Raw genomic sequence first — 26,019 nt, 5'->3', positions numbered from 1 at the left:
ATTCCGTGATTGTATTTCCTATTCTGTCTGGCCGTATTCAACTATAAATAGGCCTCATTGTATACAGTTCTAAACACACAGAAATACAATATTCAGTTTATCCCTATATTCTCTAGTCTTCTTTAGTTATTTTAACATGGTATCAGAGCCAAGTTTTGGCCTTCTCTAGAGAAGTAGGAAGTCAGTTCGTTCAAAAGCCTTTTTCGATCTTGTTTTGGTATAATTATTATACCAACAGGCTCAAAAAGGTCCGATAAATCCTGTGGAGTTATCAGATCACCGTTCTGAGGTTCAACGCGCTCTCACGCGCCGCCTGAAGTTTCTGTGTCACTATTCACGCGCCTCACGCGCCGCCTCCGGCCACCACGCGCCGCCCAAGTCAGCCGTTCTCAGAAAATTCTGCCAGAATCCAGATCGGAGGCTGCCGATCTACTGACCTACCGAAAGAACGCGCCACCAGGAGTCGCCACGCGCCGCCACAACTTTCTGTGGAATTTTGAACACGGCCCGCGCTGTTTCCGGCCACCACGCGCCGCCATTCTCAGCCGTTTTCAGAAATGAATCACAGATTCGTGATCGGAGGCTGCCGATCTGTCGAACCAGCCGTCGCACGCGCCACCCAGAGCTGCCACGCGCCGTCACGCGCCGCCCCCTTTCCACACCAGATTTCAGCCTTTTAACCAAGCCTATATTCCTTATTATATACTCAACCACACCAAATCCTAACCTTTTAAAACAAGCTCATATTACCTATCATACACTCAACCACACCGGATTCAACTCTCTCACCAGGCTCACAGAACCTATCCTACACCCAACCACACCAGATTATATCCAAAAAAAAAAAAAAAAAAAAAAAAAAATGGCCGTACCTCCTACCACTCTCCCAAACACCAAAGATATTACCCAACCTATTCCTACTATTCTCGATGGCTCCAATTACCCGGCTTGGTCTCAAAATATGAGTAGGTGGCTCAAAGGACATTGTCTCTGGGAATATGTTTCTGGTGAAGAATCTAAGCCTCTTGCTGGAAAAGAGGAACCTGCTGCGGCTTTCTCTACCCGCCTCCGCACATGGAAAAGTATCCATTACAGGATTATTTCTTGGTTCTCCAACACTTGTGTTGTCTCCATCAGCATGACATTTGGCAATCTTGACAATGCCAAAGATGTTTGGGACATGTTAGCTCAGCGCTACAGCACGACTGATCTTGCTCAGCAGTTTCAGATTGTGACCAAGCTCCATCACATGCGCCAGGAACCAGGTCAGAGTATTACTGATTTTTATTCACAAATGACTTGTCTTTGGAATCAATTAGCACTATGTGAGCCAAAGTGGAGGGATACGGTTGATGCCTCTGAGTACATCGCTTTTCGCGATAGCATGCGCCTAGCCGAGTTTCTTGCAGCAATTCGAGATGAGTTTGAGCATACTCGAGCTTCTCTTCTTCACCGCTCACCACTGCCATCTTTGGAAAGTGCTCTTAGTGAACTTGTTTCAGAAGAGACTCGATTCTCTACTATGAAGTTACACACTTCTGAGATGGTCATGGCCACTGCATCCCGCAATGCGCGCGCTCCTAATTCTATTCCTGCCGGATCTTCCTCATCCAATCGGAACATCCAGTGCCACTATTGCCAAAAGTTTGGCCACAGATATAGTGAATGCAGGAAAAGACTTTCTCGTGGGAATGGGAATCATCGAGCTCCTAGTCATAAGGCTGCTGCGGTCGCTCATACTGATACATCAGATATGCCTTACACCGATACTGCACCCCAACCCAGTACTCTTTCTCCTGCAGAAATCGAAGCTCTCATTCATCAGGTTTTATCTAAGTCCAATCTTAATACCGCCATGTCCACCACACTAGGTAATTCCTCTTGGTATATTGATTCTGCTTGTTGTAATCATATGACACCGAACTCTTCCATATTTTCTGCAAAATCTGTGTTACCTAAGCCTACCACCATTTACACAGCTAATGGTTCCCATCTTGCGGTTAGTCATGTCGGGTCTGTTTCTACTAATCAACTATCTGTGTCTGATACATACTTAGTGCCTAATCTCTCATTAAATCTTTTATCTGTTGGTCAACTTTGTGAACTTGGCTTAGAATTGCACTTTTCTAACCGAGGTTGTGATGTGCAGGATCCACAGACGGGACAGCTAATTGGGACCGCCCGTAAGATTGGACGTCTGTTTGAGCTTTCATCACTCCATCTTCCTCCTGCTGTGTCAGCTGCCACTCCATCTCGGTCTTCCTCTACCACCCTCAGTTTATGGCACTCTCGTTTAGGACATGCATCTATTTCTCGTATTCGTTCTATAGCTACAAGTGGTCAATTAGGGTCTGTTGAATCTGAGTCATTTGATTGTGTTGCTTGTCAACTTGGAAAACAAAGTGCTTTACCTTTTAATAATAGTGCATCTGTTTCTTCTGCTCCTTTTGATTTGGTGCATTCTGATGTATGGGGCCCTGCGCCTATTCCCACCATGGGTGGATCCCGCTATTTTGTCATTTTTGTGGATGATTTTTCTCGATACACATGGCTTTATCTTTTACAAAATCGGTCTGAACTTCTGAAAATTTACTCTGAATTTCAACGGATGATTCAAACCCAATTTTCTCGAAACATAAAAATTTTTCGTTCTGATAATGCCATGGAATATCGTGAATCTACCTTCCTTACTACTCTCAAACAAAATGGTACTCTTCCCCATCGCTCATGCCCAAATACTTCTCAACAAAATGGTCGAGCTGAACGTAAACACAGGCACATCTTAGACACTGTTAGGGCTTTACTCCTATCTGCTTCTATCCCTGAACACTTTTGGGGAGAAGCCGCTCTTACCGCTGTTTATACCATTAATAGGGTCCCGTCTCCCACTACCTTAAATAAGTCCCCCTATGAACTCCTGTATGGATCTCCTCCTGATTACCAATCTCTCCGCATCTTTGGTTGTGTCTGTTTTGTGCTCCTTCCACCCCATGAACGAACAAAATTAGAACCTCGTTCTCGTCTATGTTGTTTTCTTGGGTATGGCATTGAACACAAAGGATATCGTTGTTATGATCCTATTTCCAAACGGCTCCGCATCTCGCGGCACGTCACTTTTTGGGAACATAGGCTATTTAGTGATATGGAGTCTTTTCCTACTCGTCCCTCTAGTTCTTCTCCTATCTTCACTGATATCTCGGTGGATTTGCTCCCCGACACTACTGATCTTGATGCAGGGATGACAAGCTCTCCAGACGACATTCCGACGGTCGACCCCAATGACACTGCCCTGCCTGTTGATCCATCTACTCTTGAGGCTGCTCCCTCTATCCCTCGTCGTTCTACTCGGGTAACATCTCTTCCTTCCCATCTTCATGATTATCACTGTTATTCTGCCCTTGCTACTCTCCATGAACCTCACTCATTCCGTGAGGCTCATGCTAACCCTCTTTGGCAGAATGCTATGTCAGAAGAACTTAATGCCCTTTCCAAAACCCATACTTGGGACTTAGTTGATTTACCTCCAGGCAAAACTGCGGTACGGTGCAAGTGGGTATACAAGATTAAGACAAAATCTGATGGGTCTATTGAGCGATACAAGGCACGTCTTGTGGCAAAGGGGTTCAATCAGGAGTATGGTATTGACTATGAGGAGACCTTTGCACCAGTGGCTCGTCTTACTTCTGTTCGATCACTCCTTGCTGTGGCTTCTGTGCGTCGTTGGGATCTTTTTCAGATGGATGTGAAAAACGCATTTCTTAATGGTGATCTTAGTGAAGAAGTTTATATGCAGCCTCCTCCTGGGTACGATCATCCGCCACACAAGGTTTGCCGACTTCGCCGGGCATTGTACGGTCTGAAACAGGCTCCACGGGCTTGGTTTGCCAAATTCAGTTCCACTATTGCGCAGATTGGGTTTGTTTCTAGCCCCTATGACTCTGCTCTTTTTATCCGGCGATCTGATGCTGGTCTCATTCTCCTCTTACTATATGTTGATGATATGATTATTACTGGAGATGATACTGTTGGTATTCGTAGCCTTCAACAGTTTTTGAGCCAACAATTTGAGATGAAGGATTTGGGTTTTCTCAGCTACTTTCTTGGATTGGAAGTGTCTTCTGATCCAAATGGTTACTATCTCTCTCAAGCCAAGTATGCTTCAGATCTCCTCTCACGAGCTGGCCTTACTGACTGCAAAATTGTTGATAGTCCTCTAGAGACAAATGTCAAACTTCGTGCCACTGATGGTGAGCTACTTTCTGATGCCACTCTCTATCGACAGATAGTTGGCAGTCTCATCTATCTTACTGTGACACGACCGGATCTTGCCTATGCAGTCCACCTTGTTAGTCAGTTTATGACAGCGCCACGCTCAGTTCATTATGCGGCTGTTCTTCGCATCCTTCGCTACGTGAAGGGCACCTTGTTTCATGGTTTGCATTTCTCTTCTCACTCATCATTAGACTTACATGTATATTCAGATGCTGATTGGGCAGGTGATCCCACTGATCGTCGTTCCACCACGGGTTATTGTTTCTTACTTGGTGATTCTCTCATCTCTTGGCGTAGTAAGAAACAATCTGTTGTTGCCCGCTCCAGCACCGAAGCTGAGTATCGTGCCCTTGCTGACACCACTTCTGAGCTCCTCTGGCTTCGCTGGCTCTTACATGATATGGGTGTTTCTCAGACCTCCAGTTCTCCTATCTTTTGTGACAATCGAAGTGCGATTCAAATTGCGCATAATGATGTATTTCATGAACGTACTAAACACATTGAGATCGACTGTCATTTTGTGCGCCATCATCTTTTACAGGGAACTCTTCGTCTCTGTCCCATTGCTTCCGCTGATCAGTTGGCCGATGTGTTCACCAAAGCACATCCACTTGGACGGTTCCGTGATCTTGTTTCCAAACTCAAGTTGGCATCTACATTACCACCTTGAGTTTAAGGGGGGATGTTAGAATATAATCAGAATATATTCTGATTATATTCTGCCAATCACCATAATTGCTGATTGATATACTACCATAATTGCTGATTGATATACTTTCCCTGTATATACATTGATATTATTCTGTAATATTGTACATTAATTCCGTGATTGTATTTCCTATTCTGTCTGGCCGTATTCAACTATAAATAGGCCTCATTGTATACAGTTCTAAACACACAGAAATACAATATTCAGTTTATCCTTATATTCTCTAGTCTTCTTTAGTTATTTTAACGGGTTTCCTAATTACCTTGTAGCTTTGGCACTCATGGCTTTGGCATGTTCCATTGCCTCTGCCTATGACCCGGCTCCTCTGCAAGACTTTTGTGTTGCAGCTAACTCTTCCACTGATGCTGGTATATAAACATTCTTCTTCTTCTTCTTGAGTGTTTCTTCGCAATATCCTCGGGATCTACAAATCAATGTAATTATATATAAACCATTATTATGTAAGGTCTTGTGATATTAACAAACTTTTCTTTGTGCAGTATTTGTGAATGGAAAGTTCTGCAAGGACCCAAAGCTTGTCACGGCCAATGATTTCTTCTTTCAAGGTCTAAACATTCCTAGAAGCACTACAAATCAACAAGGGTTGAATGTCACTGTTTTGACTGTAGACAAAATACAAGGCCTTAATACATTAGGCGTATCCTTGGCTCGCATTGACTTTGTACCAAATGGCTTGAATCCTCCCCATATTCACCCTCATGCCACTGAGATATTTGTAGTCGTAAAGGGTACCCTGTATGTTGGCTTTGTTACATCCAACCCAAATAACCGCCTTTTCACGAAGGTTTTAAATGCGGGAGACATCTTCGTGTTCCCAATTGGTCTCATTCACTTCCAGTTCAATGTAGGAAGTACTGACGCTCTTGCCTTTTTCGGTCTTGGTAGCCAGAATCCAGGTCGTATTACCATAGCAGACACAATATTTGGATCTAATCTTCTCATCAATGCTGATGTTCTCACCAAAGCCTTCCAATTGGACAAGAATGTGGTTAACTATCTTCAAAAACAGTTTTCTTCCAACAACATTTAGAGAAACATTTGTAATAGTAACGATGAATGGTTCATATAAAAAGTTTGCCTTGTTTTGCTAGTTGTAACATAGTGTTAGTAATTATAATTAAATGGAATGATTTCTTACGTACATGCACTTTCTTTTCTTTTTGGTAGCATGTTTTGTTCTGTTTTTCTGCATGTATCATGTTGTTGCATGCAGAGACTGATGTTTTTCGTTGTGTGGAGCTTTAGTTCGTTCTGCAGATGTTTGCAGTTTGGTTCAGCTTTATTCTTGTTTGATATATACAAATTAGGTTACTCATTCACCCAATTGAATCGAATTAGATTATTAATCCCTATTAATGTCGAGATGTGTGATCGCACTGGTGGGCCCAAGTATCGCTTTCTAATTTGGTTTAATTTAAAGGAAGTTGGGTGTGTGTAACACCGCAAATTTTTATTGAATCTGACGTGGTTTTCTTAATGCATGGCACAATTCCCATTAAAAAAATAATAAAAAATAAAAGAAATGTTAAGAGTACTAAAATGATTTGAAGCTTATTCATTGGTGTCTGTAACATTTTTTTTAATTAATTGTTTTCATCTTCTCCAATGAATAATTTAGTTCCACATCATTTTGATACCTATTTTTTAATAAACGATTTGATACCCTTAATATTTCTCATAAAAAGAAAAGAAAAAAACAAAACAAAACAAAATGTAATTAATGAAAATAGTACGAAAGGTTATAGCATTACTCTTTCAAAATACATGGCATGCAGCCTTGCACGTATATACAACTTTCAAAAGTACTGCTAAAGAGAAACAAAGTTCAACTTCAATTTAAATCTTACGCAATATCTATTTACAATGAAAATAATAATTATCATATTTTCAATCGTACCATCAAAATATTCATGAAAAAGTACCAACCTAATCGTGACTTATCAACTTTCTACTTCTTAGATTTTCTCTCAAATTCGAACAGAACTTATAAAATACACAATCTAACAAACTCTTTACTCAATGTTAAATCTAACTCTTATAAATAAATTATAGTGAAAGTTATTTATTTTTTAAAGTTAAATGTAAAAAGTCAAATTAAAAAGTTTTATGCTTTGTACTTGGTAATTGATCATGGGAGAACTTTACTTGTACAAGATAACAAAACCCTTGAAAGTTGTTTCTCATCCATGCTGAGAGGACTTCACAAACGTGCCAACAACTATGTCTAGTTACCATTCTCTACCGCTTATGGCAGAAACAAGATGTTGGTAGGCATTCTAAAATGTCAACATATATCCATACGAATTAGTGAAAGAACTACCAACTGTTAAACCTACTTAGTGGTTAGGTTGGTTATGTAAGGTTGTTATTAATTAGTCTGTCGAAGAAGAAAAACATGTTTCATTCACTCCCAGCTATAAATAGACATGTTCCCATGCAACATCTCTCACTCCTCACAAGACCAAGAACTCAGAGAATACAGAAGCTGAGAATCGTAGCCACAAGAAGGATGAAAGGGGTTCCTAATTGCCTTGTAGCTTTGGCACTCATGGCTTTGGCTTGCTCGGTTGCCTCTGCCTTTGACCCTTCTCCCCTGCAAGACTTTTGTGTTGCACTTAAAACTTCCACTGATCGATGCTGGTATGCACACCTTCTTCATCTACTTTTTCTTCGTATTGTTATTATAATTATCTGCTTTTATCTGGATCTACATGCCAATGTAATTATGCTAGCTAGGAGGTATTACTTAAATGGGCCTTTTTAATTTCTGCATCACATGCTATAAACCATTAATATCAAGTGTCTTGTCCTATATATTGTCTGTTTTAGGTTGGGAATGGAAATCATTCCGGTCTCATTAATAGAAGAAGGATCATGAGCATAAAGCTTTTACATCGCAAAGCATAAAGCAACAAAGTAATTGTTATATATGGGTTACATAAATTTTTGAGTGGAGGGAGCGCATGGGGGGTGGGGGGTGGCATTTTACCCCTCTCGCCCCTTTCTAGGTCCACAATTGTTGATGCAAGGGAAGATACTGAGTTGTCAGATACTGTATTAATGGCATTGGAATATCTTGACAAAAAAGATCCAGACAAAAGTAGAAAGAATCAGGCATAATATGTGAAAAATATTGTATAAATAAAGATATGCATAAGAATGAAAAAAATCATGCATAATAGTTGAAGATTATTTCTTTGTCTACAAGTATTTTAGCGGGAGAATACTCAAACCTTAGCCTATATAAATGCATGTCATTATTATTGTAATTCAAGTTTTGAAATATCGACTAAATTTCAGTCTTTTAGAGTTATTTTTATGTTTGCTTATTTGAAACAATTATGGTCTTTTATTTTATTTTTATTTTATTTTTATTAGTTTCTACTGCTATCATACTCTGTCACAATAATCTTAGTTCTGCCCGTCATCAATTGTCCACTTTGGTTACGTGAAATATTAACCATGTGTATATTAGCTCTTGGACACCATTTTCTTCCAAGCCGATTTTGAATGATAAGCTCTACCTAAAGTTTGTTACAATTGGTATCATAAAAGAAACTATGTTACGAGTTCGAGTCACGAAGGAACGACCTATAAGTTGGATTAAGAAGTCTTAATATTATGTGTGGCATGGGCATAACACCAGGTTAGCGTGAATAGAGTGAGCTGTCATAGATGTCGAATTTGAAAGAGTGATAATGTTACAATTCCAAGTGTTCTATGTTGATTAAGTGCAATCTAAACCGTATGTATATAAACTCTATCAACTCTTAAAAAAAATAAAAAAAAAATAAAAAAAGAAAAAAGAGGAAATTTGGTGCACAGGGGAGATCGAGAAAAGCAAAGTGAAGTTGGCTAAGGTTATGGTCATTGTTGAAAAATTATGGATTTCTATATAATTATGTTTGGGAAATAAACGGTTAATATACATACTTGAACACCACTTTAACCCAAAAGCCTGAGCTTATGGGCTTGGGTCCACTTAACTATATTAACTACTCTTTTATTTTTTATTATTTTTTTATTATTTTTTTGTTTATTTATTTTTATTTTTATTATTTATACTTTTTCAATGCGAGACTTAACACTTACAAGTGTGCTCACAACAATCTTCCCATCACTTGTGAATCTCTTCACACTGACCACTCGCTTGTGAGTTTTTTTACATTTCTAACAATGTCCTGTGTCAACAGTTGTGAAAGCAGACACCAGCTCCAAACCATGCGCATTTAGACACCCGTCCCACTGAGCTAATTATGGCTTTGATACCACTTGTTGGGAGATAAAGCAGTTTGAGAGTTTAACTAAAAGTACATTAATATACATATTTTGATGTCACACTAACCTTATGTGCTTGGGCCCACTTATGTATATATATTAACTACTATTTTTCTTTTTACTTTCTTAATGTAAAACTCAACATTTACAAATGCACTAACAACAAATTAAATTAATGGATTTCACTCCATCAGCACTTGTTCAATGGCATCTATAATTTATTAATTTTTGAATCGCAGAACCAAAATTCAAAACCTATGATTAGATACTTACCAATTTCGATGGGTTTTCAGTTCGGTTCAAAACCTTAATTAGCTCATGCTACATAATGTCTGTTGATAGATAATATATTTTTCATGGTTGCTTGGATTTAAAGGTTTCCTAGAACTAACTACCATTCCAAAGTTTTTGGTATTTTCTTGTCTTTTCCATAATTTCTTTTCTTTGTCCGAGTTAGAGAGAAGTTAGAAGTGATATTTCAAACACGTACTTGGTGGATTCAATCGTTTAGTCGCTCTACCTTACATACCAAGCATGCTACGTTGAAAAAAACACAAGGAGTTCATAAGCAACCGTGTAATTTCATTATCATTATATATTGTTACAACAAGCCAAAAATGGCAAACTTTATTCAAACCATCTAACGGTTCGTTGTGGCTATAACATATAGTGTTCTAATTATTATCCCTCAAACTTTTTCTGTAGATAGTCAACCACATTCTTGTCCAATTGAAAAGCCTTGATGAGAACATCTGGATTGATAGGAGGATTGGCTCCAAAAACATTATTTGCTATGGTGATGAGCCCACACTACAAGAAATTAGGTCTTTAGGGGCGACTCAAAGTTGCCCCTAAAGGTCCTAAAGTGGACGCTATTGCCAACAGCGTCGACTTTTCAACCCTAAAAGTGTCGACGCTAATAGTCCGACCCTAATGATCAAATGTTTGATTATCAGGGTCCACTTAAAAGTCGACCCTAATGATCACTTTTAGCGTCCACGTTATCGACCCTAAAAGTCACAATGTTTTGACCCTAAAGATGATGTACACGGAAGCGAAAGTCGACCCTAATAGGCAAGCATTAGCGTCCACTTTTAGTTAACCATTAGGGTCCACGTTGTCGACCCTAATGGTCCTTAAAAAAAAAATAATAATAACTATCAGCGTCTAAACCAAAGTGGACGCTGATAGTTAACCATTAGCGTCCACAAAGTGGACCCTAATGGTCCTCAAAAATTAAAAAAAAAAAAAAAAAAAAAAAAAAAAAAATTAACTATCAGCGTCCAAACCAAAGTGGACGCTGATAGTTAACCATTAGCGTCCACAAAGTGGACCCTAATGGTCCTCAAAAATTAAAAAAATAAATAAAATAAAAAATAAAAAATTAACTATTAGCGTCCAAACCAAAGTGGACGCTAATAGTTAACCATTAGCGTCCACAAAGTGGACCCTAATGGTTCTAAAAAAATTTTAAAAAAATAATCTGCGATCGATTGCACAATCGTGTGCGATCGATCGCAGTACCAGTAGGTTTTCGACATTTTGCGATCGATCGCAGTTGGAGTGCAATCGATCGCAAAATATAAAAAACCTACTTGAAAACCCTCTGGTACTGCGATCGATCGCACTCCAAGTGCGATCGATCGCAGAACCAGGGAACACTGGTATGAGTAACATATATCGGCTAACTCCTAACCACAATACTTCTAACATATATCAATAACAGTCCCACTAATACATGTTAATTATGAGCAAAAGGAGAGGAGCAACATAGCTAGTTGTGTATGTCAAAAGCAAGCTGCCTCCTATAACTGGATCCTGTTATTTATTGAATGTGTCCTGAACAATTTATCTATTAATCATGACAAGAGTAAAAATATTGTACTCTGTTTTGAGTGAAACTAAAGATAAATGTGGCTAAAAAAATTCAAAACATCAATGTACATATAGTCCGTTTAAAGCTTTCTTCCTTTCTTTTTTTTCTTCTGACATGCTTGTTCACATGAAAGCCTCCTCTTTTATTGAACTCTTTGAATTGATTGACAAATTGTTAAGGTTGGTTGTCTGAAATAGTAAGATTTATCTTCCACAGATTAAGCAACCAAGGAATAACTAACTAGAACAATCGGTTGATGAAATATCTGCAAGGGCATCATGAAAACAAAACTCCAACCAACAATATTATCAAATGTTTGAATGAGCATATTAAATGGATTGCAGGATGGCTTAGATATGTGATCTTGAAGGGTCATGGCACATAGCTCTTGTGTTAGATAGAAGTACTATATATCCTCATAAGGTAAAGAAAGGTAATGTTCTCAGCTTCTCGCCTCCACCTAGTTTTATTACTTTCACTTCTCCCTTTTGAGCCATGGTCAACTCCACAAATCTCTTAGTGATGCTATCTATAGCTTATTGACCTTGCAGATTTTGAAAAAAGCAACAAAGATTAAATATATCACTAATTCTCACCCTGCAGTGTTAATGCAAATTGACATGTTTTCAAATACATTAATTGACACATTTTGCACAGAAAAGCCGAGAAGCCAACTTAATAACTGAGAATATGTCAGAGGATAGAAGGATTCAACTTCTTCAATCACAAATTTCTTTGCTAAGGAACTAAGGATTTCTCTTTTTGGTTGAAACAAGAAATCAACTTGGCACCCTTTTTCCTTTTGATGAATAACTTGGCACCCATTTCTAATACAATTATTTGGTTGGTCAATAAACATCTCCTCGTTCGGAACAAGGAACATCAACCACTTTCTCAGAAACCAAACAGAGAGTAACCCACACTGCATTGCAAACTCTTGACAAAATAAAGTCACTAATCTAACCCTAAACCACATCAGAAACAAACACATCAAATAAAAACCAAAATAATAATAATAATAATAATAATAATAATAATAATAATAAATAAAACAACCAGGTTGTCTGTTAATGAACCATTAATCCTTTAATCAATAACAAATTTTCCATCTTTCAGAACCAGAAACATCAAACACCAAAATACCCAAATAGCATTTATCTTTCCCTCCACTTTCTCGGCAATCAAACCGGGGGTAAACTAAAACCGCACTACCAAAAAATCGAAAGAATACAGTCACTAATCCAACCTCAAATTCGCAATGGATACAAACACATCAAAGAAAACCCAAAAATTAACACAAAAATTGCAAAAATTTACACAAAAATTGCAAAAATTTACACAAAAATTGCAAAAATTTAAAGTTTAATGAGGTTACCTCGAGGATTTTTCTCCCCTTCTTTTTCTTTTTCTTCTCTGGCTTCCCCGAACGATCCACCCTCTCTCTTTCTTTCTCTCTCCCTCTCTCTCTCTCTCCCTCTTTCAGCTTCTCATCAAAGCCTTGTATGAAAGCTTTCGTCGGTCAAAGTTTGGGAGAGCAGCGGTAGAGAGATTGAGAGTGACAGTGATGAGGGAGGTGAGTGAGAGGGGTGTTAGGGAGGATTCTGGTGTTTTGAAGGTTTGGGGAAAAAAAGACGTGGTTTATGAAATTTTTGATCCGAAAATTTCAGATACCCCGCCACTGGATGGTGCTTATTTTTCGCACTCAATAGGGGCGAGTCGCCCCTAATGAGCCTCAAATTTATTTTTTTTAAAAAAAAAAATTATACTTATAATTTTTTAATTTTTATTTATTTTATTTATTTTTGTTTTTCTTTATTTTCTCCTGTAAAATGTTTTTATTATTATAATATTAACTAATAATTTCCGTTTAATAAATTTTTATAATAAAGATCATTAAGTTGATATTTATCTTATAATTAATTATAAGATCAATACAAAATCCAAAGATAATATAACTAATGCACTAAGATAATATAAAAAGCTTATAGTTCAATTGAATGTTCGATTGAACCTTCAATTGTATTCAGTTTAATCGATCAATTGATCTTATCATGATCAATCTAACTAATTCATTGGGATCAATCGGATGTTTGATCGATCAATTGATTCTATTACGATCAATCGAACTAATTCACTAGGATCAATTGGATTTTCGATCAGATGTTTGATCTTATCACGATCAATCAAACTAATTCACTAGGATCGATTGGATGTTTGATCGATCGGATTTTCGATCGAACATTTGATTGATCATTTGATTCTATCACGATCAATCGAACTAATTCACTTGGATCGATCGGATTTTTGATCAAATGTTTGATCTTATCACAATCAATCGAATTAATTCACTATGATCGATCAGATGTTTGATCGATCATTTGATCTTATCACGATCAATCGAACTAATTCACTAGGATCGATCGGATGTTCGATCAAACATTTGATCTTATCACGATCAATCGAACTAATTCATTAGGATCGATCGGATGTTTGATCGATCATTTGATCCTATCACGATCAATCGAATTAATTCAATTTCAATTTCAATTGTTTCAATCATTTGATCTTATCACGATCAATCGAACTAATTCATTATGATTGATCGGATATTCGATCAATCCTTCAATTTCAATTGTTTCAAGTTTGATCGATCATTGATTCTATCATGATCGATCGAACAAATACACTAGGACCAAACGGATGTTTGAACGAACCTTTAATTTGTTTGGAGTTTGATCAATCATTTGATCCTATCACGATCGATCGAATATCTGATAATTTATATAAAATAAATAATGACATATTATCAGAGGTAAATTTTTGGGAAATAACATTTTATAAAAGTTTATTTTTATTTTTTAGAAAATTTGTAATTTATAATTTTATAATTTTATAAATGTTATAAAATTTATAATTTCATTTTTTTTAGACCATTAATTTTATTTTATTTTTATTTTTCTACATACTCTTAAGCGTCCACAAAGTCGACCCTAATACTTAACTATTAGGGGCGACTTTCAAAGTCGACCCTAATACTTAACTATTAGGGGCGACTTTCAAAGTCGACCCTAATACTTAAGTATTAGCGTCCACTTTTAGTGGACACTATTGCCCATCAATTTTATTTTTTTATTTTTATTTTTATTTTTCTACCTACTCTTTAGGGTCGACAAATACTTAACTATTAGGAAAGTCGACCCTAATGATGAGTCTTTAGAAAGTCGAGCCTAATGATGAGTCTTTAGCGTCCACTTTTAGTGGATGCTATTGCCCATCAATTTTAATTTTTAATTTTTTTTACCTACTCTTTAGGGGCGACTTTGTCGCCCCTAATAGTTAAGCATTAGGGTCGACTTTGAAAGTCGACCCTAATGATGCATCTTCAGCGTCCACTTTTAGTGGACGCTATTGCTCATCAATTTTAATTTTTAATTTTTAATTTTTAATTTTTTTTACCTACTCTTTAGGGGCGCTAAAGTCGCCCCTAATAGTTAAGCATTTGGGTCGACTTTGAAAGTCGACCCTAATGATGCGTCTTCAGCGTCCACTTTTTGTGGACGTTATTGCCCATCAATTTTAATTTTTAATTTTTTTTAAATTTTTTTTACCTACTCTTTAGGGGCGATAAAGTCGCCCCTAATAGTTAAGCATTAGGGTCGACTTTGAAAGTCGACTCTAATGATGCGTCTTCAGCGTCCACTTTTAGTGGACGCTATTGCTCATCAATTTTAATTTTTTTTTTTTTTTTTTAATTTTTTTTTACCTACTCTTTAGGGGCGACTTTATCGCCCCTAATAGTTGATGTAGATTGGAATTTAAGGCTTATCTTATCTTATCTTTTAGTCTTTTATTAGGTTTCTTTGTTAGTCGTTTATTCTATCTTATCTTTCAGTCTTTATTTGAATTAGGTTTCTTTGTTAGTCTTTTATTTGGTTTAGTTGTCTTTCGTAGACTTCTAAATAAACTTTATTTCATTGTTATTTTAGGGTTAGGAGTCTTGGACTATAAATATATGCTTATAGCCTTTAACAATTCAGTTTATGATTATTATTGAGTTTGTTTAATAAGAATTACTCAGAGTTGAGTTTCTTTGCGTTTTTCCTTAAACCATAGATTCTTTGCGTTTTTCCTTAAACCATAGATAGAATCTATAGTTTTTAAGAAGATTTCTTTGATTATTGTGATAGTCTCACAATCTTAGAAATATTTATCCCTTCTACTTGCTGTTTTTCTTGTTCACCACAATCCTACGCTGCATCAGTTGGTATCAGAGCTCAGTTACTGTCCATGAATGGGGAGGAGCAACCGCTTTGCAGACATGAACGAGGTGTACGTGCGCACGGAGACAGCATGTAAGGAGCAATCGGCGATTCGTTTGAGGCACATGAGTGGTGGGCCGAACAATTGTCGTCGCCAACCAAGACCGCGATTCGCAGAGGCGGAAGGTAAATCTATCGCTGAACCTTGGCAACCCACGGAGGATCAATTCAGGGCTATGAGGGATCAAATTGAAGACCTCACTACCCAATTATCCAACTTGTGTGGTCAACATGGGAACGGATCTAGAAGCCCGTTTACGAAGCGCCGAACGCACGGACGTCAATACCTTGCGCAAGCTCATGCCAATCGGCGGGTCAGTAGATTCGAACTCAAAATTCCAAAATTCGACGAGGATCTAGAACCCGACGAATTTCTGGATTGGGTGTTGGCTGTTGAAGAGGTTTTTGAATTCAACGGGGTGCCCGATGAACAACAAGTCTCTTTGGTGGTACATACATTCCGGGGAAGAGTTGATGCATGGTGGCAACAACTGAAGAAATCTAGGAAGCGGGAAGGCAAATTGAAGATCAATAGTTGGGAGAAACTATTGAAATATATGCGGATCGCTTTCTTGCCCCATAGTTATACCATGGGTCAAAAGTCACAAAATTGGAGACACGGGTCTATGGCTGTGACAAAGAAAATAGAAAATTCCTACAAAAAAGAGGTATTTAGGGAAACATGGAGTGAGGTGAAGAGTCAACGACATGCCAATTGGACCCCTACTTGCCAACCACAAATCCATAAACCGAATCTATATTCTGTGGAGGAGGAAAGGGAATCTGTGGATGAAGAGTTTCAGGAATCCGAGTTCATTGATGAAGAATTCAGACATGAAGATGTTGAAGATCCTTCTCAAGGATTTGGGGATTGGGACTCACCACCAACCTAGGATGAGGAGCCCAAAGAAGATGACTCATGGGAAGAAGAAAGACCCACGGAGGAGCACGAAAAAGATGGGGTTTTTCCTATGTTTGGCGGTCTCTATCCAAAAGAAGATGGCCAATTGGAAGAGGAAGGGCCCACGGATGTCATCACCAATTATGTAGAGGATGGCATCGCCGATTATAAAGATGTTGAAGAACACCTTCCAGGTGAATTACCTAATTTTAGTGATGAAGAATTAGGTTATGTTGATTTTCTTGGTGTAGACGATATCTTATCCGATTCTCATAACAATGATTGTGATGAGTTTTATACGGATGAGGACAATTATATGTTCATAAGGGAAACAATGGCTAACCCATTCTTGAGTACTTTTGTTGCACGTGGAAGGGAGAAGGAACGAAAGAAGTACGGCAAATCCGGAGAATTGCCAAGTGGTGTGTGGGGCCTTCACAACAACCATCAAGATATTTTGGTAATGAAGAGCACCGCGCTTATTGTGGGGTGTTGCCTTGTTTTGATCTTGAGAAAAGGCAAGTGGAATGAGTTGACTGGACTTCCGAAGGACCGTGGAAAAGACAATATGAATTCGAGGGCGAATTCTCTCCAACCTCGGGAGGATGATGTAGATTGGAATTCAAAACTTATCTTATCTTATCTTTTAGTCTTCTATTAGGTTTCTTTGTTAGTCTTTTATTTGGTTTAGTTGTCCTTCGTAGACTTCTAAATTAACTTTATTTCATTGTTATTTTAGGACTAGGAGTCTTGGGCTATAAATATATACTTATAGCCTTTAACAATTCAGTTTATGATTATTATTGAGTTTGTTTAATAAGAATTACTCAGAGTTGAGTTTCTTTGCGTTTCTCCTTAAACCATAGATAGAATCTATAGTTTTTAAGAAGATTTCTTTGATTATTGTGATAGTCTCACAATCTTAGAAATATTTATCCCTTCTACTTGCTGTTTTTCTTGTTCACCACAATCCTACGCTGCATCAGTTGATATCAGAGCTCAGTTACTTTCCATGAATGAGGAGGAGCAACCGCTTTGCAGACATGAATGAGGTGTACGTGCGCACGGAGACAGCACGTAAGGAGCAGCCGGCGATTCATTTGAGGCACATGAGTGGTGGGCCGAACAATCGTCGTCGTCAACAAAGACCGCGATTCGCGGAGGCGGAAGACAAATCTATCGCTGAACCTTGGCAACACACGGAGGATCGATTTAGGGCTATGAGGGATCAAATTGAAGACCTCACTACCCAATTATCCAATTTGTGTGGTCAACATGGGAACGGATATAGAAACCCGTTTGCGCAAGCTCATGCCAATCGACGGGTAAGTAGATTCGAACTCAAAATTTCGAAATTCGACGAGGATATAGAACCCGACGAATTTCTGGATTGGGTGTTGGCTGTTGAAGAGGTTTTTGAATTCAACGGGGTGCCCGATGAACAACAAGTCTCTTTGGTGGTACATACATTTCAGGGAAGAGTTGATGCGTGGTGGCAACAACTGAAAAAAACTAGGAAGCGGGAAGGCAAATTGAAGATTAATAGTTGGGAAAAACTATTGAAATATATGTGGGTCGCTTTCTTGCCCTATAATTATACCATGGGCCAGAAGTCACAAAATTGGAGACAAGGATCTATGGCTATGACAAAGAAAATAGAAAATTCCTACAAAAAAAATGCGTTTAAGGAAACATGGAGTGAGGCGAAGAGCCCACGACAGGCCAATTGGACCCTTACTTGCCAACCGCAAATCCATCAACCAAATCCATATTCTGTGGAGGAGGAAAGCGAATCTGTGGATGAAGAGTTTCAGGAATCCGAGGTCATTGATGAATTCAGACATGAAGATGTTGAAGATCCTTCGCAAGGGTTTGGGGATTGGGATTCACCACCAACCTATGATGAAGAGCCCGAAGAAGATGACTCATGGGAAGAGGAAAGGCCCATGGAGGAGCACGAAAAAGATGGGTTTTCTCTCATGTTTGGCGGTCTCTATCCAGAAGAGGATGGCCAATTGGAAGAGGAAGGGCCCACGGATGTCATCACCAATTATGAAGAGGATGGCATTGCCGATTATGAAGAAGTTGAAGAAGACCTTCCAGGTGCATTACCTAATTTTAGTGATGAAGAATTAGGTTATGTTGATTTCCTTGGTATTGAAGATATTTTAAATTCTCCTAACGAAAATTATAGTGAGTTTTATGCGGATGAGAAAAATTATATGTTCACAAGGGAAATAATGGTTGACCCATTCTTGAGTATCTTCATGTCACATGGGAGGGAGAAGGAACGAACGAAGAGCAAATCTGCAATATTGCCAAATGGTGTATGGGGCTTTCATGACAACCATGAAAGTATTTCGATGATGAGAAGCGTCACATTTATTTTGGGGTATTGCCTTATTGTGATCTTGAGGAACGGAGAATGGAACGAGTTAACAGGGCACCCGAAGGACCGTGGAAAAGACAGTCCGAATTCGAGGGCGAATTCTCTCCAACCTCGGGAGGATGATGTAGATTGGAATTCAAGGCTTATCTTATCTTATCTTTTAGTCTTTTATTAGGTTTCTTTGTTAGTCGTTTATTCTATCTTATCTTTCAGTCTTTATTTGAATTAGGTTTCTTTGTTAGTCTTTTATTTGGTTTAGTTGTCTTTCGTAGACTTCTAAATAAACTTTATTTCATTGTTATTTTAGGGTTAGGAGTCTTGGGCTATAAATATATGCTTATAGCCTTTAACAATTCAGTTTATGATTATTATTGAGTTTGTTTAATAAGAATTACTCAGAGTTGAGTTTCTTTGCATTTTTCCTTAAACCATAGATACAATCTATAGTTTTTAAGAAGATTTCTTTGATTATTGTGATAGTCTCACAATCTTAGAAATATTTATCCCTTCTACTTGCTGTTTTTCTTGTTCACCACAATCCTACGCTGCATCAATAGTTAAGCATTAGGGTCGACTTTCAATGATGCGTCTTCAGCGTCCACTTTTAGTGGACGGTATTGCCCATCAATTTTAATTTTTAATTTTTTTTACCTACTCTTTAGGGGCGATAAAGTCGCCCCTAATAGTTAAGCATTAGGGTCGACTTTCAAAGTCAACCCTAATGAGGCGTCTTCAGCGTCCACTTTTAGTGGACGCTATTGCTCATCAATTTTAATTTTTAAATTTTTTAAATTTTTTTTTACCTACTCTTTAGGGGCGACTTTATCGCCTCTAATAGTTAAGCATTAGGGTCGACTTTGAAAGTCGACTCTAATGATGCATCTTCAGCGTCCACTTTTAGTGGACGCTATTGCCCATCAATTTTAATTTTTAATTTTTTTTAATTTTTTTTACCTACTCTTTAGGGGCGATAAAGTCGCCCCTAATAGTTAAGCATTAGGAAAGTCGACCCTAATGATTCATCTTCAGCGTCCACTTTTAGTGGACGCTATTGCTCATCAATTTTAATTTTTAATTTTTTTTTTAATTTTTTCTACGTACCCTTTAGGGTCGACTTTGAGAGTCGACCCTATTGATCCTTTTTTTTTTTTTTTTTTTTTTAGCGTCCACTTAAGTGGACGCTATTGGTGTACTATCAGGGTCGACTAATGTGGACGCTAAAAGTTTTTTTTTGGTCCCTTAATTTTTTCGCGCCCCTTTAATAATTCCCTCGTGTATATTAGGGTCGACTTTCTAGCGTCCACTATAAAGTGGACGCTAATAGTCAACCTTTCGACCCATTATTAGCGTCCACTTTTATGTGGACGCTAATAATTAACTATTAGAGGCGACTTTTAAAAGTCGCCTCTAATAGTTGAGTATTAGGGGCGACTATAAAGTCGCCCCTAATAAGTCGCCCCTGATGAGTCAGTTTCTTGTAGTGCAAGATTTTGGCCGTTGAGACCGACAAAAGCAACAACATTAGTCTTTCCAACATTAAACTCAAAGTGAATGAGACCAATTGGGAAGACAAAGACGTCTCCCACGTTTAGGATTTTACTAAAGAAGCGGTTATCAGGGTTGGATGTAATAAAGCCAACGTAGAGAGTACCCTCTAAGACTACTAGAATCTCGGAGGCTCGAGGGTGAGTGTGGGGTGGAATCAGGCCGTATGGTGCCAAGTCTAAGCGAGCTAAGGATATGCCTAGTGTGTTGAGGCCAGGGATTTCGTCGACATTCAAAATAGTGACATTTGACCCGAGTGGATTTGCAGTGCTTCTAGGAATGTTTAACCCCTGAAAGAAGAAATGGTTGGCAGTGACAAACTTTGGATCCTTGCAGAACTTTCCATTCACAAATACTGCATGCAAAAAAAGTTCGTTAATATCACAAGACACGTACGTATTCAAGTAATACCTCCTAGCATAATTACATTAATATGTAGATCCCAATATGGATGAGAAAAAACAATCCAGACTCTTCAAATGGCTCCAAAAGAACATCAATAATAACAACAACAACAATAATGTGCATATACCAGCATCAGTGGAAGAGTTAATTGCAACACAAAAGTCTTGCAGAGGAGCAGGGTCATAGGCAGAGGCAATGGAGCATGCCAAGGCCATGAGTGCCAAAGCTACAAGGTAATTAGGAGACCCTTTCATCCTTCTTCTGGTTTATGATCCCTTTCTTCTGTATTCTCTGAATTCTTAGTTTTTTGAGGAGTGAGATATGTTGCATGGGAACATGTCTATTTATAGCCGAGAGGAATGAACTGGTCTACGTTTTTCACTAGATCGAGCCTGTAAGGCTGTAACACTTTGTAAGTCAACGATTTTTTATTAGCGTGTGAACCGGCTGTTATTTAACGACTTAATTTGCAGATATTAGAAATATTGCAGCCAAATGCGACCACTTCAATAAATGGAAGAGTGCAGATCCGATGTTGCTTTCTCCAATCCAAGCTTATCTTGTTTTGCCATGCTAGAAAAAGCTTTCCCAGATAGTACCATGATAGGGCATTTGGTATATTCTTGTCTACTTGTCTTTGTTTTTTTCTCTTCTACTTATGGTTTCTCCGGATTTGAAATGTTTGTAGGTATTTGGTTGGGGGGTTTGTCGAGACTGGATTCAGTCGGGGAATTTCAATGCTCAAGTTGGTGTATATGGAGAGGGAATTTTTTTTTTTTTTTTTTGAAAAATACGGAGAGGGAATTTTAGTAGTCTTGTTAAGGCAAAATGAGCGTATCTGAGTAAGTATCATTTCTTTCTTTATATATATATAGGCCACTATCTCTACCCTACCTCTTAAGGATTTTAGGGAGCCAACAAGTTCTTATTAATGTAGAGATTCCTCCCTAAATCTGTTTGAAAGGGGCATATGGCGGGAATAGGATCCTCTAGGGTATCCATTTCATGGTTGGGATTTCTTTTCAGAAATCCTAGAGCCACAAATAGTACACATGTCTCATTAACAAAAAATAATAATAAAATATTATTTAAGATAAAAAAAATAATAATAAATCAAATAATAAAAAAATAAGGCCACCCATCTTGGCCATAGCGGGTGGTTGGACCATCCCATTTTAGTTGGGGTGGCTTGGGTGCCACCCCAATGGCCGACCAGGGGTGGCCGGAGCACCCCCAATGGCCAAACGATTTTTTTTTTTTTTTTGGCCCTTGGGGGTAGCCGAACCACCTCCAAGGGCCATGAGGCCCAACGAGGGTGGTCTGGCCACCCTCAAGGGCCAAATGATTTTTTTTTTTAGTTTGGCCGTTGAGGGTGGCTGGACCACCTGGGGGAGCTGGTCTGGGGTGGCCGAAGCCACCCCAAGTCAACGGAGGTGGTAGGGGGTGGCCGACCACCCCTTATTTTTTAAAAAATATTTTTTAATTTTTTATTATTTTAAAAGTATATATAATATTTATATTATTAATTTTACTAGATATTCTGTAACCCAAAATAGACTGGAGAGAATCCTATTCCCGTATGGCGTGGGTAAGCAGTTAGCTGAGTTGGCAAAGTTAGGAATCAGCTGTTGAACGCTGCATCTTGGCATGGGTGAACTTGAATCCTTCATTGTTATTTGGACTATGGGCAGGTGGATCTTCTAGGCTCTTTGGTAGGTGGCTATTGGGAGGTTGATGGTAACTAGGCCCACTAGTAGTCCCTTAATTGTCTTTAGCGATTATGCTGATAGTTGTTTATTATAATTTTGTCTATTAAGACCATCGATACCTAGACCCTCCAATCGTTCCTCAATTCCCTTGAGAGATTAGGCCAATAGTCGTTAAGTTATGAGATGGGGTATACATTCGTTTTGTTTATGCAATTAAACACGTCTTTGTAGTGCCAAAGACTTTTAAGACATCAGGTATGAGAGAAGAGGTATGATAGGGATCCAACTATTTTGCCTAACTTTGGGCCAACTTTTGCCTTATTTTTTTTTTGGAGGAACTAGGGTTATCACTAAAAACGAGGAAAGCTCTGCATAAAGAGTTAGTATTCTTAAATGCTTGAGTGCTCTATATGTTGAGTATATGTGTGAGTGTAAAAAAATAAAATCCCACATTGAAAATATATATGAAGTGTGAGTAGTTAATATAGAATTGTTGGGCCCAAAGTTGAGTGGTTAATATTTATAGAATTGTTGGACTCAAACTTATTAATCTCCCAACAACGGATATCTAAGCTAAGTTTAGTTTCTTGGGAAAGGTGTGCCCATTAATCACTCATATTTTTTTTATACATTTCCAATAAGGACTCACACATACTTTTATATACTAATATAGATGGACTCACACATAATAGAGAGATTGTTGAGTAAATGTGTTTATTCTTTTTACACTCACGTGAGTGTAAAAAGAATAGAATCACACATTGAAAATATATAAAAAGTATGAGTGATTAATATAGCATTTTTGGGCTCAAATCCATGGGCTTAAGCTTTTATGTTGAGAAAGTACAGAGTTTGTCAAAAATTTATTTCAAGAGAATAAGCTGAAGTTTTAAGTATAAACCTATTGACCCTCCATTATTTTACAAAATCATGCCATTCATTACATGTATGAATGTAATTTGAGATATTTTACATATGTATTAAAAAGAAAATATGTTTTGAAAGAAAATAATTTTTGAGAAGCAGGTAATTAAGCTTTGGAAGGAAAACTTAATTCTCAAAAGAGAACAATGTTAGGGGAAAAGAATGATATTAGGTTAAAAGTTTGATATGCAAAAACACGAATTAAGGGGTGACGTTGGCCAATACCGATTAATGCTGATTTAGTCAGATTATAAATATATAGGATATGTTGTCTCTAGAACTCCACTGACGTGTTCAGCCCATGCATTAATTTTGTTTAAATTTAAACGCCACATACATATATATTAACCAATTAAAGCCGTCAAATTTGGCTGCATCTTTTCTTCGGGCAGGTTTGAGAGTGCGTTTGAGGATCTAAAAGTGCGTTTAACACTAAAAAAGTTTGCTTGAAGAAAAAAAGTATATGTTTAGTAAAAAAAATTAAAAGCGTTTTTAAGGATCAAAAAGCCTAAAAATGACGAAAACACACTTTTGTCAAAAATATAAAAATAAAGCTTTTGCCAAAAAAACGTTTTTTCACTTAAAAGCTCTTTTGCCAAAAAAAAATGAAAAAAGTGTATATATATCATGTATATGTGCGTGCAGTAGTGGTTAAAGAATGGTTCACCCAGTAATTAATTAAATAACCATTGATGAAGACTTAATTACCAAGTCTTAATTAGAAATCTTCTCCGTTCGTGGAAATCAAAACATAAGACCCCTCCTTCTATAAATAGGCGTCCTCGATCCAATGCAACATTAATTCTCACAGGAAGATCGAATACACAGCATATATACTCAAATTAAGGTTGTACTTGGAGATAACCTCAAAGATGATGAAAGGAGTTCCTAAGACGTTGCTACTATGTATGGCCTTGTTGGCTTGGGCATGCTCCCTTGCCTCTTCCTCTGACCCCAGTCCTCTTCAAGACTTCTGTGTTGCCATTAACGATACTTCTTCTGATCATGCTGGTATATCATCACTCACTTGATCCTCTTCTTTTCCCCTCATGCATCTTAGGACTCTACATACTAATATATATATTGCAACCACTCATCATTTGGAAGCCCTTTGTGATCTGTGATATATAACAATTGCTTTTTTTCCTACTGCAGTATTTGTTAACGGAAAGTTTTGCAAGGACCCCAAGCTTGCCACTGCCAATGATTTCTTCTTCTCAGGGCTCGACACTGCCAGAGACACCTCAAATCCACTTGGATCCAATGTCACTCTCCTCAATGTCGACAAAATACTAGGCTTCAACACCTTAGGCATATCATTGGCTCGCATTGACTTTGCTCCGTACGGCCTAAATCCTCCCCACATTCACCCTCGTGGAACTGAGATTCTTGTAGTCCAAGAGGGTACTCTATTAGTTGGTTTTGTCACATCCAACCCAGACAACCGCCTATTCTCCAAAGTTCTAAATGCAGGAGACGTCTTTGTCTTCCCAATTGGTCTCATTCACTTCCAATTTAATGTAGGGAAAACCAATGCCATTGCTTTTGCTGGTCTCAGCAGCCAGAACCCTGGGCTCATCACCATAGCAAATACTGTCTTTGGATCTAATCCTCCCATCAATCCTGATGTTCTCACCAAGGCCTTCCAACTTGATAGGAATGTGGTCAATTATCTTCAAAAAAAATTCTAGTGGGACAATAATTAGAGAAATATTTGTAATAACCAATAATGAATCATTAGATGGTTCGGATTGAGTTTGTCATTATTTAATTCCCTTATTGTAACGTCATAGCAATAAATTAATTGAAATAAAATGATAATTTCTTATATTTACTCTCTCACTCTCTCTCTCTCTCTTTGTCATTGAGTAATGATGGGGGAAGAACAATTGCATGATTGGGTCACAACCAGACCCATGGCAGGGTTTGGTGCTGACCTCGTTGTGGTTTTGCTTCACGGCCAAACCTATAGCGAGGCCTGGTGGTCACCTCATTGTGGGTGTACAGAGCCATGAGTCACAAGGTAGGTATGGTTACAAACCAGACCATTCTTTATTGTTTTTAAAAAAGAAAAATTAAGCGTATTTGTAAATTTTACACCCCTATATCAGGATTTTTAAGAAGTCCTTAACTGAGAAGAGACATTACAAAAAATTAGAAGTGCGATACACTAAATTGAGAGTTTTTAAACTTTTGGGGGGAACATGCAAAAGTGATGGAAGTTAAGGGCGGTTAAGCAGTTATTTTAATAGCTATGACATCTTGGTAGCAAACTCTATTCTGAAAACTATGTATAATGACATTTGTTATTATAAACATTGATTAAAGGTATTTTTAAGTGAGGGCTCATTTATAAAAATTGTTAGCATACTTATATTTACCAAGTCATGGACTCATACATATATTTGTAAAATTGGGGTAATTTAACAAATGTCTCTTAAGAAAATGAAAAAGGCAACTATCTTTGAAAGGGCTGACTTGGGCAAAGTCAATTTTTACTATAGATGTGAGAATATATATTAAACAGTATGGTTTAATATATGTTATGTATTTGAAACTTTGGTATATTTTATAAGTGAGTTTGTAGTGCCAAAAAGAAAAGAAATTTTTTTTACATGATTTTTTTCTGTTGCGAGTATTTAGTAAGTAATAGAGTCACGTGGAAAAATCA

At 37.8% G+C, this 26,019-nt stretch overlaps 3 protein-coding genes across 6 annotated transcripts; 2 read left to right on the top strand and 1 right to left on the bottom strand.

Annotated features, from left to right (window-relative positions):
- Window positions 1–1,180: 1,180 nt before the first annotated feature.
- Window positions 1,181–6,032, top strand: LOC132169183 (uncharacterized). Its single transcript, XM_088512633.1, has 9 exons — window positions 1,181–1,825; window positions 2,150–2,349; window positions 3,172–3,538; window positions 3,632–3,879; window positions 4,210–4,433; window positions 4,570–4,721; window positions 4,814–4,917; window positions 5,219–5,349; window positions 5,482–6,032. Exons 1-9 carry the CDS (start codon window positions 1,181–1,183, stop codon window positions 6,030–6,032), a joined length of 2,622 nt encoding a protein of 873 aa, XP_088368759.1.
- Window positions 6,033–7,511: 1,479 nt separating this feature from the next.
- Window positions 7,512–25,039, top strand: LOC132175546 (germin-like protein subfamily 1 member 11). 4 transcript variants are annotated; one of them, XM_088512497.1, is made up of 3 exons: window positions 14,331–14,348; window positions 24,209–24,359; window positions 24,504–25,039. In XM_088512497.1, exons 2-3 carry the CDS (start codon window positions 24,221–24,223, stop codon window positions 25,037–25,039), a joined length of 675 nt encoding a protein of 224 aa, XP_088368623.1. In that variant the 5' UTR covers window positions 14,331–14,348; window positions 24,209–24,220. The 4 variants fall into 4 exon arrangements, with proteins under 4 accessions (XP_088368621.1, XP_088368622.1, XP_088368623.1 ...); XM_088512495.1 differs by lacking the exons at window positions 14,331–14,348; window positions 24,209–24,359 and adding an exon at window positions 7,512–7,636 and having other exon boundaries at window positions 24,499–25,039; XM_088512496.1 differs by lacking the exons at window positions 14,331–14,348; window positions 24,209–24,359 and adding an exon at window positions 7,512–7,638.
- On the bottom strand, window positions 9,962–21,053 carry LOC132169191 (germin-like protein subfamily 1 member 13). The gene is made up of 3 exons (XM_059580264.2): window positions 20,843–21,053; window positions 20,250–20,665; window positions 9,962–10,090 (listed from the first exon to the last, which is right to left on the bottom strand). Exons 1-3 carry the CDS (start codon window positions 20,967–20,969, stop codon window positions 9,962–9,964), a joined length of 672 nt encoding a protein of 223 aa, XP_059436247.1. The 5' UTR covers window positions 20,970–21,053.
- Window positions 25,040–26,019: the final 980 nt, after the last annotated feature.

This window comes from Corylus avellana, chromosome 2 (genome assembly GCF_965113065.1).
Source record: "Corylus avellana chromosome 2, dhCorAvel1.hap1.2, whole genome shotgun sequence".
NCBI lineage: Eukaryota > Viridiplantae > Streptophyta > Magnoliopsida > Fagales > Betulaceae > Corylus > Corylus avellana.
The sequence above is the reverse complement of the archived record's forward strand: the minus strand, read 5'-3'. Positions and strand labels throughout refer to the sequence as shown.